This window comes from Aptenodytes patagonicus, chromosome 1 (genome assembly GCF_965638725.1).
Source record: "Aptenodytes patagonicus chromosome 1, bAptPat1.pri.cur, whole genome shotgun sequence".
Taxonomy (NCBI): Eukaryota; Metazoa; Chordata; class Aves; order Sphenisciformes; family Spheniscidae; genus Aptenodytes; species Aptenodytes patagonicus.
The window spans coordinates 61,361,607-61,374,901 of NC_134949.1; the positions used below are offsets into that span (position 1 = coordinate 61,361,607).

The 13,295-nt window shown below is 51.2% G+C and overlaps 1 protein-coding gene across 3 annotated transcripts in view; it reads right to left on the reverse strand.

The window, feature by feature from the left end:
* Window positions 1–11,929, reverse strand: part of ABTB3 (ankyrin repeat and BTB domain containing 3) — a 177,507-nt gene extending 165,578 nt beyond the window's left edge. For all 3 annotated transcript variants that reach the window (XM_076339009.1, XM_076338999.1, XM_076339018.1), the window contains exon 1: window positions 10,831–11,929. In XM_076339009.1, coding sequence (XP_076195124.1) covers window positions 10,831–11,788 — 958 coding nt within the window. In that variant the 5' untranslated portion in view covers window positions 11,789–11,929. The remainder of the gene's footprint in view (window positions 1–10,830) is intronic.
* Window positions 11,930–13,295: the final 1,366 nt, after the last annotated feature.

Below are 13,295 nucleotides of genomic sequence, written 5' to 3' on the forward strand. Positions count from 1 at the left end.
CAGCAGCGATGAACTCCCAGGGAGTCTCAAAGCATAGCCCTAGGTTGGGCAAACCAGAGCCATCTAATCTCAAGGAGACAAAGGCAGGGGTAAGGGTGGCAGGGTCCCTTCCAAAGGAAAACCTTGCCATGGCTGCGCCTCCTCGCTCCGAATGAAAGAGAAGTCACCTGCGATACCAGCCGACGCCTGAGCATCCAGTGCCAGCCCAAAACCTTAGAAAATACTTTGTGACTCACCAGCTCCCGTCTCACACCGACACAGTCTGTAATTAGAGGTGTCTGATAGAACCTCACCAGCCCTGATAAGGCGGTGTTTTCCCACCCATCTGATAACTGCCAAGTCTCTCAAGCTCTGTCTTGATCCCTTCTCTCCCCGTGACAACCCTGGTCAGCAGAGAGGAGGCAGAGCTGGCGGACATCAGCATCCCCATCTGCTCTGGCAGTTTGACGGCTCTCATCACCACAGGTCTCCTTATAAAACCTGCCAATTATCCCATGCATACACAGTTTCTATGTGCCGAAGAGAGGTGACAGCCCATATCCTTCCTGAAAATCAATTAGACTATCTGTATGCTTAAGGGGGAATAAGCTTTGGCTAGGGTATTTTTCTCCTGTTGTATTTAATCTTGCTTTAGAAGCATTCAGCCATCGCAGTTTAACTGCTGATGTATGTCAGACAGACAGCATCACCGACTTACCCACCTTGGCTCCCAGCTTTCAGCTGCAAGAACATTGCCACATAAGTTCAGCATCCTTTGCATTAGATAGGTGTTTATCTCATTCCTACATTTAAGCCTGCAAAATAGTTGAAATTACTCCTGCGTGTCTTACCTGCGGTTCACCAAACATGCTCTTTAAGATGGAAGGCAAGGCATCATACGCATTCACACAGGCGGGAATTTTTCATTAAAAATAGTCTCCACGTTGCTGGTGTCTGCCCCTGCATTCACTCAGCTTGCCAAACTATTTTCACTATCCAAAACCATTTGATGCACAAGGCAATTTTTTGTGAGCACGGTGGTATAATGAAGAACTAGCTAATAGGTAAAGCACAAGAGCAGGTCCTAACTACTGCGGGGCAGGTTGTTTGGTTTGGGTTTTTTTTTTTTCCCATGTTAAAGGAATTGTGTATTTTGAAAACCCTCCTCCTTACTGAAAGCATGCCAGATAATTAAACTGAAGCTCTTATTTTTAAGATCTAATTTACTTTTGAAAACATACACTGCTGGACTATTTTTAGGATTTTTCTTATGCGGGCCAGCTGAAATAGGCTAGCCAGTTAGCGCGAGGGCTTACAGGCTGCGCCAAGCAGTCTTTAAGCTTAACACCATGAATCAGTAAAAGCAGGGGGGGAAAAAAAAAAACCAACAAAAAACATTTTCCTTTCAAATGAGGAATAAATATCTGCAGTGAGGTACTGATACTGATCTTCAGTTTTGAAAAGGCTTATTTTTAGCAAAACTAAATCTGGGCCTACAGCTTTGACTCAGGAGTTTCTTTACTTTGTTACCAAATGCCAGAGCTTGTCCTGGTGTTTGAGGGGCTGCTCTCACCACCGAAAACAGTGGGAGTGTTGCCCAGGCGAGGACTACAGGATTGGGTTTAGCAATACCTTTGGAATATCTTGTATCATACATCGCTCCACACAAAATGTATGTTAGAGAAGTGAAATAACACCAGTAGCACAAGGATAATTTTTCTGAAGTATTGAGTTTTGTGACCCTTATTTTATAAGCATCAGGGGAAGTAACAGCATTGGAGGTACCTGCATCTAGCCCCTAGCAGTTTTGTACACTATACTGCAACCCAGAGCAAAATAATCTACCTACCCAGACTTACAGTGAATGATTCAGTGAAACTAATTTCTGTGATATGTTGGCATGCAAAAAAATGCCCCTGTATTACAAAAAAATCTTCTTAGCATCCTCCACAAAAAGCATCTCAGCGGGTACCCAAAATGACTCTGACCTCTGAAATCTATCTCCTTTCTGTTGGCAGCTCTTTCCACCGAAGGGCTGGGAGTTCAGCATCATTCCCCGGGGAATTGGCCCACCCCGCTGGTGGCAGCTTGCCTTGCTACCGGCCACATCCTCTGCTTTGAGGTGATGGAGAAGCAAAGATGCTTCACCTGGGGCAAGGACCTGCAGCCTGGAGAGTGGATACAGCCCACAGCCCCACGACCTCTATTTTTCCAAATCCCTGCCAGATAACATCCCAGAGAGGGGGTTGCAAGGCTTGCTCAGCCCTCTGCAAGGAAAAGCCGACCTTCCCCAACTTTAGCTCCTTGTTCACAGCCAAACACAATATATTAGCAAAGGCACTACAGCCCAGCAGTGTTTATCCAAGACTACCACGGGGCCAGAGAAACTGCGAAACTCTGTGGTATGCAAAGTTTCCTCCAATTATTTGACCGCCTTGAAAATGCAAATGCATTCACCATACCTCTGCTGCAGCCCCAGCCCTGTTCACTTCCCCCACCTGGGAGCAATATTTCATAGCAGTGCAATTTAAAAGCAGGGTGTTTTTATTAATTCTAAAGCCTGAGACTCTCGCAGGTCCAGGCGCTACTCCACAGTGCTCAAGGACAGAAATCCGGTCCTTGAAGAGGCCTCTTCTCTAATCTTCTCGGGGGTTCCTGTTCGCCTGCTCACTCGCGAGCCTGTCCCAAGATCTTTATGGCTGCGTGAAGTCCATGTGCCGTTCACATGAGCGAGACCTATCCACGTAAGGGCTCTGGGAGCAGGCTGCGAATCTGCTGACCCAAAGGTATTACCCGTCCCTCCTGGCTCGGCTGCAATGCCTCCGTGTGCTCCTATCTCCTGGCAAGCATCCTGCCTCCCACACATCTTGCAGCACTGATCCCTCCCTGCACTTTCACTTTCAGCTGCCTTACAACACCAGGGAAAAAGAGCTTGTACCTGTCTCCTGTGCTTCCATATACTGGAATCTTTCGAAAGATCCCAGTATCAACGTCCATTACTGCCTTAAGCACAACAGTAGGAAGAGCCTAGTCCCGAAGTGTCACACCAGTGACGCTCCCAGCAAGCAGATGTTATGTTCACCAACAACAGCCAGCCATGCGCCACCACGCAGATTTACACCAGGTCTGTGTGAGAGCCACCAGGACCAGAATCTGGCCCCAAATTTTTGAACAAGTAGGATGCCATTTAACATAGTGCTCATAAGTGGCCTGGAACCAACTGGGGTGAACAAGTCCTTCCTCCCTTACCCACCTCTGCCAGCTTGGTTCAGCAGGGGCACGATCACCTGTCCTGAGGCCTGTTGGTACAAGTGGTGTAATTTTCTTCCTGTTTTTTACTACCAATCCAGTAGCATATAACTCCAAATCAAAGCCGATTTCTTTTCCTTGTCAGTGATGAGCCAAGAGAACCCCCGTGGGAAATTGCAAGTGTCCCAAGCACCTTCTCAGCCCCCAAGCTGGTCCATGTATTGACCGCAGGATGCCAACAGCCCTCTTACAGTACCATATTATAAAACCTCCTGGGTTGTTTCCAGGAATAATTACACCAAAAAAGGGTACTGCTTGCTATGAACTGAGCGTAGGAACCAAGAAAGAGAGTAAAATACCATCAAGATGACAGGCACTGCTTGAACAGAGCCCAAGAAAATGGTCACATCCCGTAAGCCATGCTGTGCAATTTCCTCCTCACCTACAAGCTGCCATGGTAAGGGAGTGCGATGATTCAGAAGCATCAGTTCAGTATAAGAGGTTAAATTAATTAAAATAACCAAGACAAGCCTCTGCAGCCTCAGCGAGGTATCAGCATAAGTGCCTGTGACCCATCCATGCTGCTGAACTGATCCACACCAATGATGGTTCCTTGTTCTTCAGCTGCTCCCAGAAACATACTCCTCACTCCTGCTATCAAAACGAGCCTACAGCTGCCTTCTCACTCACTCATTTCACCTGATCAGTGGCCTCCTCTCTTCTGTTTTTACAGGAGAGAGATATAGCTTTATGGAAAGCAAAAGGAGTGACTGACCACCAGATTATATCTCCTCACAGCCTACAACAGCAGGATTGCTGTATTACCTTCTGGGAAAATGGGAAGTTTACGTGCTGACAGACAAATGTGGCCACGCTGAGCCCACTAATAGGAACTCTTTGTTGTAGGAAATCCCTGAAAGCAAGGACAGATCGAGAGCCATATTTGAGGCTTCAGCTGGCATAGTCGTCTATAATGTCTGCGGGTTTTTTTCAGGCTGTCCCCATTGAACACCTCTGGCAAAGTAACTACAGGTTAAGCTGACTGCACAAGCTCTGGGGTAATTTTGACTCCATCTGTATGTCTTTTAAAATTTTTAAAATACTTATCAGCTGCATAACAATTATAATTACAGATTTATATGGAGATGGTACAGTAAGTTGCTTTCAGTGAGGAAGAAAACAAGAAGAACAAAGGAAGAAAAAAAGCTCCTACTTTTTCCTTATGCCCTGCTGAAACCTCCTATGCCCGGGGCAAAGGAAAATACCCTGCAGACAGAGGCACGGGTGGGAGCGCTGGGATGGAGGGACTGGCGGGACGGCACCGCTGCCAGGGCTGGACATGACAGCCCAGCCTGGGAGACTGAGAGAGGCACCAGCAAAGTGTTGAAACTGGGAGGAGACCGGAAAAGCGAGCAGGCACTGATGCACCCTCTGAAGATCACACAGGAGATCTGAGAGGCAACAGCACTGGAAAAATCGGCCCACAACACCAAGCAGCTGCTCATTTCACTGCCCAGCAGTTAATGCTAGCACTTGGTGTTAAAGGAGATAACAGGAGCAGTCTGCTGGGCTCCAAGCAGCCATCTCAGGCCAACCTGCTTGGGGATGCAAACGGTGGCAGCACTGCCGCTCGTGATCCCCACAGCAAGAGAGCACATCCTGGTGACAAACTCCCCCATCCATCCCCTCGTCGCTTTTTCCGTACAGTCTCTACTGGGCCAGCAACAGAGCTATTCTGGGTGGAAGCTGCTAGTTTCAGCGAGCCATCTGAAAGGAGCCCCCGCTCTTTTTGCGCCACACATTGGCCAGAGGAAATTATTCCAGACAGAGGATTTAATTCCCAGCACCCATGTGCTCCAGGAAACAGCTCTCTTCTCCTCTGGTGTCATCTAATCGAGTGCGGCTTTCTCCTTTCACACCTTCACTGGGGGTAAGGTGGGGGGAAGACCATAAAGCGTTCCTCTAGCTCCTGAGAGAGGAGAACCAGGTCCCTGTCCAGGACAAGGGAGAAAAGGCTCAGGCTTTACAAGTGCCCAGCTGGTGCACCACTGGGTATTTACTCTGGACAACATGAAAGATTTCTGACTGATAACCGACAGCTTGGTTCAAGACACACTGCACAAAGGCCGACACACTAAACATCGTTACTCAAAGTAACTTTGAGCAGCTGCAGAAGAGAGAGCATTTGCAGTAGCATTAGGGCAAGGTGCAAAGTTGTCCCTAACACTCACCTGCACCTTCTGTCACCAGCTCACAGGAAGGCTGAAAGACTATGTGAAGCTTGTTACCATTCAAGCAAAAAAAAGCCTGCTTTTTTATATAGCCAATATACTGCTAAAATTCACTGTTATACCCCTAACATGCTCCTTGTATATACAGTCATATTTCCCAATTGTAAGTCCGAAGCCTCATTTACATCAGAAACTAAGTGGTATAGCTGCAGCCCTAAAACTCCCCAGCGTGGCCACGGCTATAACTGCTATTAAGGTACTTTCCAACATGATAAAGGGAATAATCACATTGGCATACATCATCATTATGATTATTCTGGGTGTTTCTGGTATAACCATTTCTGGGATTTTTTTTTTTTAACGTTCTACTCATAACTGAAACAAATTATATGAATAAAAATGTCCAGAGGGAAACAAACTTTCATCAGCTAGTCAGTCAAACAGCAACCTCCCACTGGGTCTCTACCTCCCAGTCCCACCATTGTGCCTCAACCCTCACAAGGCAACGGAGGTCTGCAACGAGCACACACACGCTGAGCATTCGTCTGTCCCGCTCCTGCCAACACCGGGTGTTCAAGCAACCTACCCCATGCCAGGGAAAGAGCACAGTTTCCCCACTGCCATCCCAGCTCCCACCAGCATCGGTGGCCACACGCCACGACCAGGCACAACCTTCTGCCCTTCGGGCAGGCGGCTCTCCCTCCCATCCAGAGAGGGTACAAATGCACAACTTGTTTAGAGAGGCTGTGGAAGTTTGCTTGGGAGGTTGTCAGGTAAGAGAATCGAGCGAAAATACACATCATTTGTTGCACCACTACTGATGTCAACCTCCAGGCAAGGGACTCAAGCACCCAGAAGCAGGTGGGAAAAACATAACAGCAAAGACCCCTAAGTATATCATACAGGTGTATATAAGAAACTTCAAACTGTATTCCAAATTTTTTTTTACTAGCGGAAAATAAGACTGAAATATAATGGGAAGAAAAAGGATGTTCTTAAAACTGCAGTTAAAAAAGCCCAGAAAAAAGGCATGAAATTCCATTTTGTGCCCAAATATTCCTCTATCATCCTAGCTGAAATAAGTTTTAGATTGATTTTTACGTTGCCCCTAAAGCCATAATAGCATCTTGAATGGTTCAATTACAATAGAAAGCAGAGAAGTAACAAACAGATAACAGTACGCTTGCCAGGAAGAGAAGGGAATGCTCTCTGTATACACACACGTATGTATACATATGTATCAGAACGTAAAAGCATTAACTGATTTGCTTAAGGTGTGCTAATATATTGGTATTGTTCATTTGCTTGGAGTCCCCCTAGTTCGCCTGGATTAGGAGAAGAGGCTGAGGTTAAACTGAGGTTAGCTGACACGTGTCAGCCAAGCCTGATCTAATCCTGGGTTTCTTCCTAGCTGTTGTGTCTTCCTCTCGAAATAATATTAAGAATAGGAAGAAACCACAGGGATGCAGTTGGGTTCCAAATAACTATTTTTAGTAGCTGTACACAAACAGACAAGGCCAAGTTGTGTACGCTGGCTGCTCCGCAAAAACCTCCTCTCAGCGATCCCTGGCTCCCTGGCTGTCTCCCTTGCAGCCTCTGCCCTTCCCACCACGAGTCCTGCAACACAAAATAAGGAGACCCCCAAGACTGAAATTAAAACAACCTGTTTTCTGAACTCTATATTAATCTAAGTGTTATCTAATACCATTCCTCCACCTGGTAAAAGGGGACCTCTATAACACAGCGTAGGTGACTTCGAGCTACTTAGACCTGCCATCCAAGCATCCCCTGTGAAAATTAAATACATGGACTTAGTCCTACGATTTATGCTGGATCGAAGACCTGGGGAAACTTCCCAGTCATCTCAAAGCAGCTCTCAGATCTGGCCTAAAAGTAGGGGTTTCATGAGCAATAAAGAAACGAAAATAATGTAGCTTAAACCACAGAGGTACCAGCTTTTACTGCCTTTCATTGAGTACATAATATTTTGCTCCCACTATTTCAAGGGAAATAACACTCCACGCGACTGTTACAGGATGTAAAATGTGTACTGTGCTGTTCAGACGGAGCTCGTAATTGAAACATTTGAGCGCCAGTGAAATCCCAAACGTAAAGTTTTTAATTTTCATTCAACCATGACATTAAAATTCTGGTTGTGCAGGGGGGAAAAAAAATTACTACCTCAGAGTGCTTCTAAGGCCTATTCTTTCTGATATAGTAACCGAGATAAGCTCAGCCAAGATGCCAGCAGCTGCTGGCATACTCCAGCTGCTTGCTCCCAGCGCCACTGTCTGCTTCTCCTTTGTCATCCCTACTCCCGTACCACAGAAGAGGTTGTCAAGAGGCTTATCAAGGAGATGTGGCCTGCTGCCTGCCACACACAAAGGAGTGCCACCACCTTCATCCATGTGTCTTCAACCCTGCACGAGAAATGAGTAGGCACCTGTTGGAGAGCGGGGCTCCTGTCGAGGCAGCTGACTGAGCTCGGGCCAGATGTACCCGAGACAAACCCAGCAGGCTGAAGCACCCACCAAAAGAACCAGCTCAGACATCATCTTTGTCTGAAAGCACATGACCATCATTTATAGGAAGGAGAAGGTTATCTTGCAATACTGATCTTATTCAGCAGCTTCCAAGATGACTGGGTATGACACCAGGCTAAAAAACCTCAGCTGAAACCACTAAACGCTCTGCACAGCTGACGGGGAAGCCCTGAAAGGCTGGTTTGTGTCTTGCAGATCCTTAGACCATCTTCCCCAACACTCATGTTCACAAACTATATTAGAGCAATCTCGGACTATGTCATGCACAAACTCATGCTCCTTGCCCACCTGCATCCAGTAATCTTCCTGTTTCATCAGTAATCTGCCTGTTTTGCTGTCTGGATCGAATTTAAGGTGTTGAATTTAGCCTGGAAAATTTTTAAAGGTTTGACATTTGCCTGCCAGAGAGACACCGCCTCTCCCCCCAGAAAAATGCCTGCAGAAAAGGTCCTGCTGGCGGGGGGGGGTGGGGTGTGTGTCTGCTTTTGCACTGCTTTTCTTCCCTCCCCTTCACTCAAATCATATTGGCAGTGGTACCTCCAGAAAGGACCCTGCCACCGCTTCTCATGCACATCTGATGGACCAAATCCACCGATTTCAGTGTCTGTGTGTCCACATGCCACCCAGCTGGGGAATGGCACCCAGATTTATCGAACCTCCAGAGTACAAGACCTGTCTCTTCTCCTGGAGTAGGGCAGAGAGATGCGAGGAGAAGTCTGCTACCTATTAAGTTGCTTTATCGCGGTGTTTCAAGTACTGAGTACAGAGGAAGGATGAACTTGTGGTTATGCCACTGTATAGAGATCTAGCTTCCAGCAGTCCTAGCCTCCTACCAGATTGCCCAAATAGTTTCAAGCAGGTCAAACAATCTCTCACATCAGATTTCCCCACCTTTTAAGTGCCTGAGAAGGAAACATTTGCAATCAGCCATGGAGCACTCAGACATCAAAATGGTGAGGACTATATAAGCAGATACATATCTCACTGGTGAAGAAACAGACTGATGTGTTTAATGGTTTATAATGGCTGTTTTAGTTGCCATGAAAGTACTTAAGAGCACGCAACACGTCCTTGGATTAAATGTAAATAAACATAAACAGCAATAAAAAATGGCTTTTATTACAAGAAGGCCTGACTCTTGTTTGCACCTGTAACTCTAAATATAACAGGATGTCAAACTACGTATTATAAGATGCTAAAAAGCAAAACAACATTACAGTCATTTGCATAGAAAACATAATGACACAGGGAGAGAGGTAAAGCAAAATGGACAACTTGCTTGGGTCTGATTCAAACATGTTATAAAAAAAGCCATTGGCTCAACTCAGGACTGGGCTACCAAGGAGATTTGTGCCAGGTAAAGCTACAACAAAACGGAGACGAAAACTGCGAATTGGGTCCCTGGAAGGGTGATAAATGGGGGTCAGAATGAAGTTCATTTAAATCCACCGAGCCAATACAGAGGGAGTTAGAGAGAGCCGCAAAACAAAATGAAAGGCTCAGTAGGAGCCTGCACAGCCAGAGCTGCAATGTCAGAAACGCAACACAGTGCCATCTGAAACCTACCGGCACAGTACCAGGACTCGAGGAAAAAACCAGCGGTGGCACTCCTGGGGAAGACATGCCTGCCTGCAACAGCGCTAGAATAAAGCGCGAGGGTCCTGCAACACATGACCCCAACAGCAGATGCATTTCGAGGGGAGGCTCCGCCGAGCCTCTGGGGAGGACATCCACGGCTGGAGTAAAACCACCGAGGAATATAACGGAGCCACATTTATTTACACCAGGGAGGAGGATTTGCCCCTTTCTTTTGCTCCCGCTTGGCATCCTCCTTTGGGTCTCTTATGGGAAGGAAGGTATCTTAACACAATAGATAATTAGCTGTAATGCATCCTCTGTGGCTATAACAACTTAACAGGGCTTATCTGTAGACCTGATCTAGACTTCCAGTTATCCTTGTTCTCCCAGTTCCCTTTTTTGCCCCAATATTTGCATCTCAGCTTGACAGATATTTTGTATTTAAGCTTAATAAAAGTGTTTGTATGTGCCTATTCACGCTTAGGAGAAGGTAGGAGAAAACCACCCGATTTTAACTCGGATTCCCTGACACGCAGCTCGTTCCATTTTCCTTTCCCTGACAAACAGAGGGAGCTGAAATAACCAACGTCAACTTTGGGATCCTGCTCTACCGAACGGTAACTCATTAAAAATATTGGACTCGTCTTTTAAAAAAAAAAAAAATCCCCAGGAAGTTGATGCATCACCGTGTTGCATCTGTGTCAAGCTCTGGGTAAACAAGCAGCAACATGAATGAAATCTGTCCAGAAAGACTGCATTTCAGCGCCAACCACGCAATCTCTGGCCAAACCACTGCATATGTAACAAAGTTTGATCTCGCCTGCGAGCGCTCAGCTGCGCTTCTGCCATTTCCTGTGGAAAACTGAAGCTCTGAACGATGTCTATCACCCGGCCCTCGCCGACACCCCTGCCAGCTGCCCCTGAACACACACACACACACCCGCGGGCAGGCAGCCCCGGCAGAGCCAGGCGGGGATGCTCGGCAGCTCCCTCCCCGCGCTCCGGGCCGGGCACCGCCGGGAAGGGGCAAACCCGCCGCGCTGCCGCCGCCGCCGCCTCCTCCTCCCTCCCCGGCCACCCCGGCGGCGCGGCCCCGCCGCAGCCCTCACCGTCCCCGGCGGCAGGTGCCGCGGCCCGCCCCGCGCCCGGGGGAACGGACGGACGGACGGACGCACGCCCGCCGGGGGGGGTCCCGCCCCGGCGCAACAGGTGGTCGGCGGCGCCCGGTCCCGCCCCGCGGCCGCACTCACCGCTGGCGTTCTTGCCGCAGATGAGGTGCTGGTAGGGCTGCAGCAAGCCCCAGAGCTCGGGGTCGTTGTTGACCGTCTGCTCCAGCGCCTCCAGGGTGAACCGGGGCGCCTCGCCGCCCTCCTTCTCCTTCTCGGCCGGGGCGGCGGCGGCCGGGGGGCGGCCGGGCGGCGGGAGCGGGGCGGCGGGGCCGGCCAGCACCCGCGCGTGGATGTCGCGGAAGAGGCTCTCGGTGCCGGCGGTGAGGTAGATGGCGGCGTGCTCGTGGATGCGCAGGGCCACGCGGCTGTCCACCATCCAGCGGTAGAACTTGCCCACGGAGAAGGCCAGCCCGCACCGCGCCGACTTGCCGCGGCTGAAGCGGTCGCCGCCGCTGCCGCTCATGTTGTAGAGGGAGAGGGCGCCGAGGGCGGCCGCCGTGCAGCGGGCCGCCAGCGTCCAGCCCAGGACGATCTCCATGGCGCTCCGCACCTCGTGCTTGGTGCACTTGGCGAAGCGGAGGCTCAGCCGCTGCGCCTCCCGGGCGATGCGCACCAGCGCCCGGCTCACCAGCGTCGAGAGCCGCGCCGCCGCATCCCGGCTCCCGGGGCTGGCGGCGGCGGCGCCCGGCGCCCGCGGCTCCCGGCGCGGCGGCGGCAGCAGCAGCGCCTCCACCTCCTCCAGGCTCCAGGGGACCTCCTCAAGGTCGGGCAGGAGCCGGGAGCACTGCTGCCCCGCGCAGTCCAGCACCTCGGAGTCTTCCGCTAGGACGGTGTTGACGGTGTCGAAGCTGTTGTGCCGACTGTGCATGGAGTCAGTTAGGTGCGGCCAGCAGCTTCCTCCATAGGGGTACGCGGGGTGCGAATCCGAGCAGCACAGCGACAAGTTGGAGGAGCGCACCGAGTCCGCCGCGCCACCATACCCGGAGTCCAGCGTCAGGTCTTCCAGCGTCCTCACCGCCGTCTTACCTCTCCGGGCCATCGCTGCACTTCATGCTGCACCCGCGGGACCCGGGCGGGGAGCGGCTCACAGGAAAACGGGGGGAGAGAACAAGCGAGGGGGCGCGGCGAGACGCGCCGGCCGCTTCGCCCCGCCGGCCGCAGCCTGCTGCCGCCCCGCTCCGCTCCGCCAGACGCCAGCGAAGCGGCGGCGCTGCCCGCGCCCTGCTGCCTGCTGCCGGCCGCGGCCGCGCTCCCGGCCCGGCTCCGGCTCCTGCACTGCGCCGCGCCGCCGGCCCGACACCGCACCGCAGCGCAGGGCCGGCCAGGCGGCGCGGGGGGGCGGGGCCATGCAAAGCGCCTCCGGCTCGCGGCCAATGGGGCGGCGAGGGGGCGGAGACATGCAAAGCACCGCGCCAGACGGCCAATGGGGCGCCGCCCTGCGCCTGGCGGCACCTCCCCTCGTCTCCGCGGGGTGCGGAGCCGTGGCGCGCCGCACCGCGCAGCGAGGGGTGGGAGGGCAACGCAGTCCCGCCCGGCGCTGCTCCGCCGCCGCTGCCGCCGCTGTCGCCGCTGTCCCCGGCGTGTCCCGGTCCCGCCTGCGCCCCGCGGGGGCTGCAGCACCCTGCCGCCTGCGCGGGGCCCCCGCCCGGGCTGCAGCCTGCGCGCAGGCGGGGCCCCGCGGTCCGGTCCCGAAAGCGGGGACTTCGCGTGCTGCAAAATGAAGCGTCGGCCCAGCGGCACCGCTGGCAGCCGGGTCCGTGGCGAGGCTCGGGGAGGAGTGCGGCCAACCGCGTCCCCACGCACCGCGTCCTCTGTCGCTCCCGGCTGGGAACAGCAAGGTGTGAAGCATGTCTGTTCCATCCACCACCACCGTTCCTCGGGCACATACACTGGCGTCCTGCTCCAGCCCTCACCGGTTTTTCACACCAGCAGTTTCCTGATGATGCTCTAAACAAATGAAAGGGAGCACAGGCAGGCGCACAAGTAGCATGAGACAGTCAAGATGTTTTGAAACCGAGCAGAAACTGCCACGTAAGAATACCAGGCATCACCTGAGTCAGGAAGAGCAATTTCCAAATAATTAAGTACGATAAAGCCTTTAGACATTCTTGAAATCAACCCCCTAAGTATCACGAAGGGTTTGACAAGTAAGATTTGTATTGGGCTCAGGGTGCATTTCCTACGCACGTTAAGGTTTCTTGTGCAATATATGGACGATTTATCCCCAACTAATGTATTTTAATCCTACATTGCTAGGCTTTAGCGTTATTAGGAGTTGCCTGGCTAATATCCCAGGCAACAGACCGAGAATGTATATGTTTGTGCGTTCTGGTTTTGAAGAAATGTTATATCCTTTTAAGCGTAAAATACCAGCGAAATTCTATCCCTTTAAGGATAAAAGCCTAGCAAACGCATTTCTCTATCATGCCAACAGAGGCGGCCAAAATTCTTGAGCAGACAAGGCGAGTCATGTAAGAGATTTCCCTGTCCAAGTGAGCAAAGCCTGGCAATCCTTCAACATAAACTTCCTACAGGAAAGGCACAAA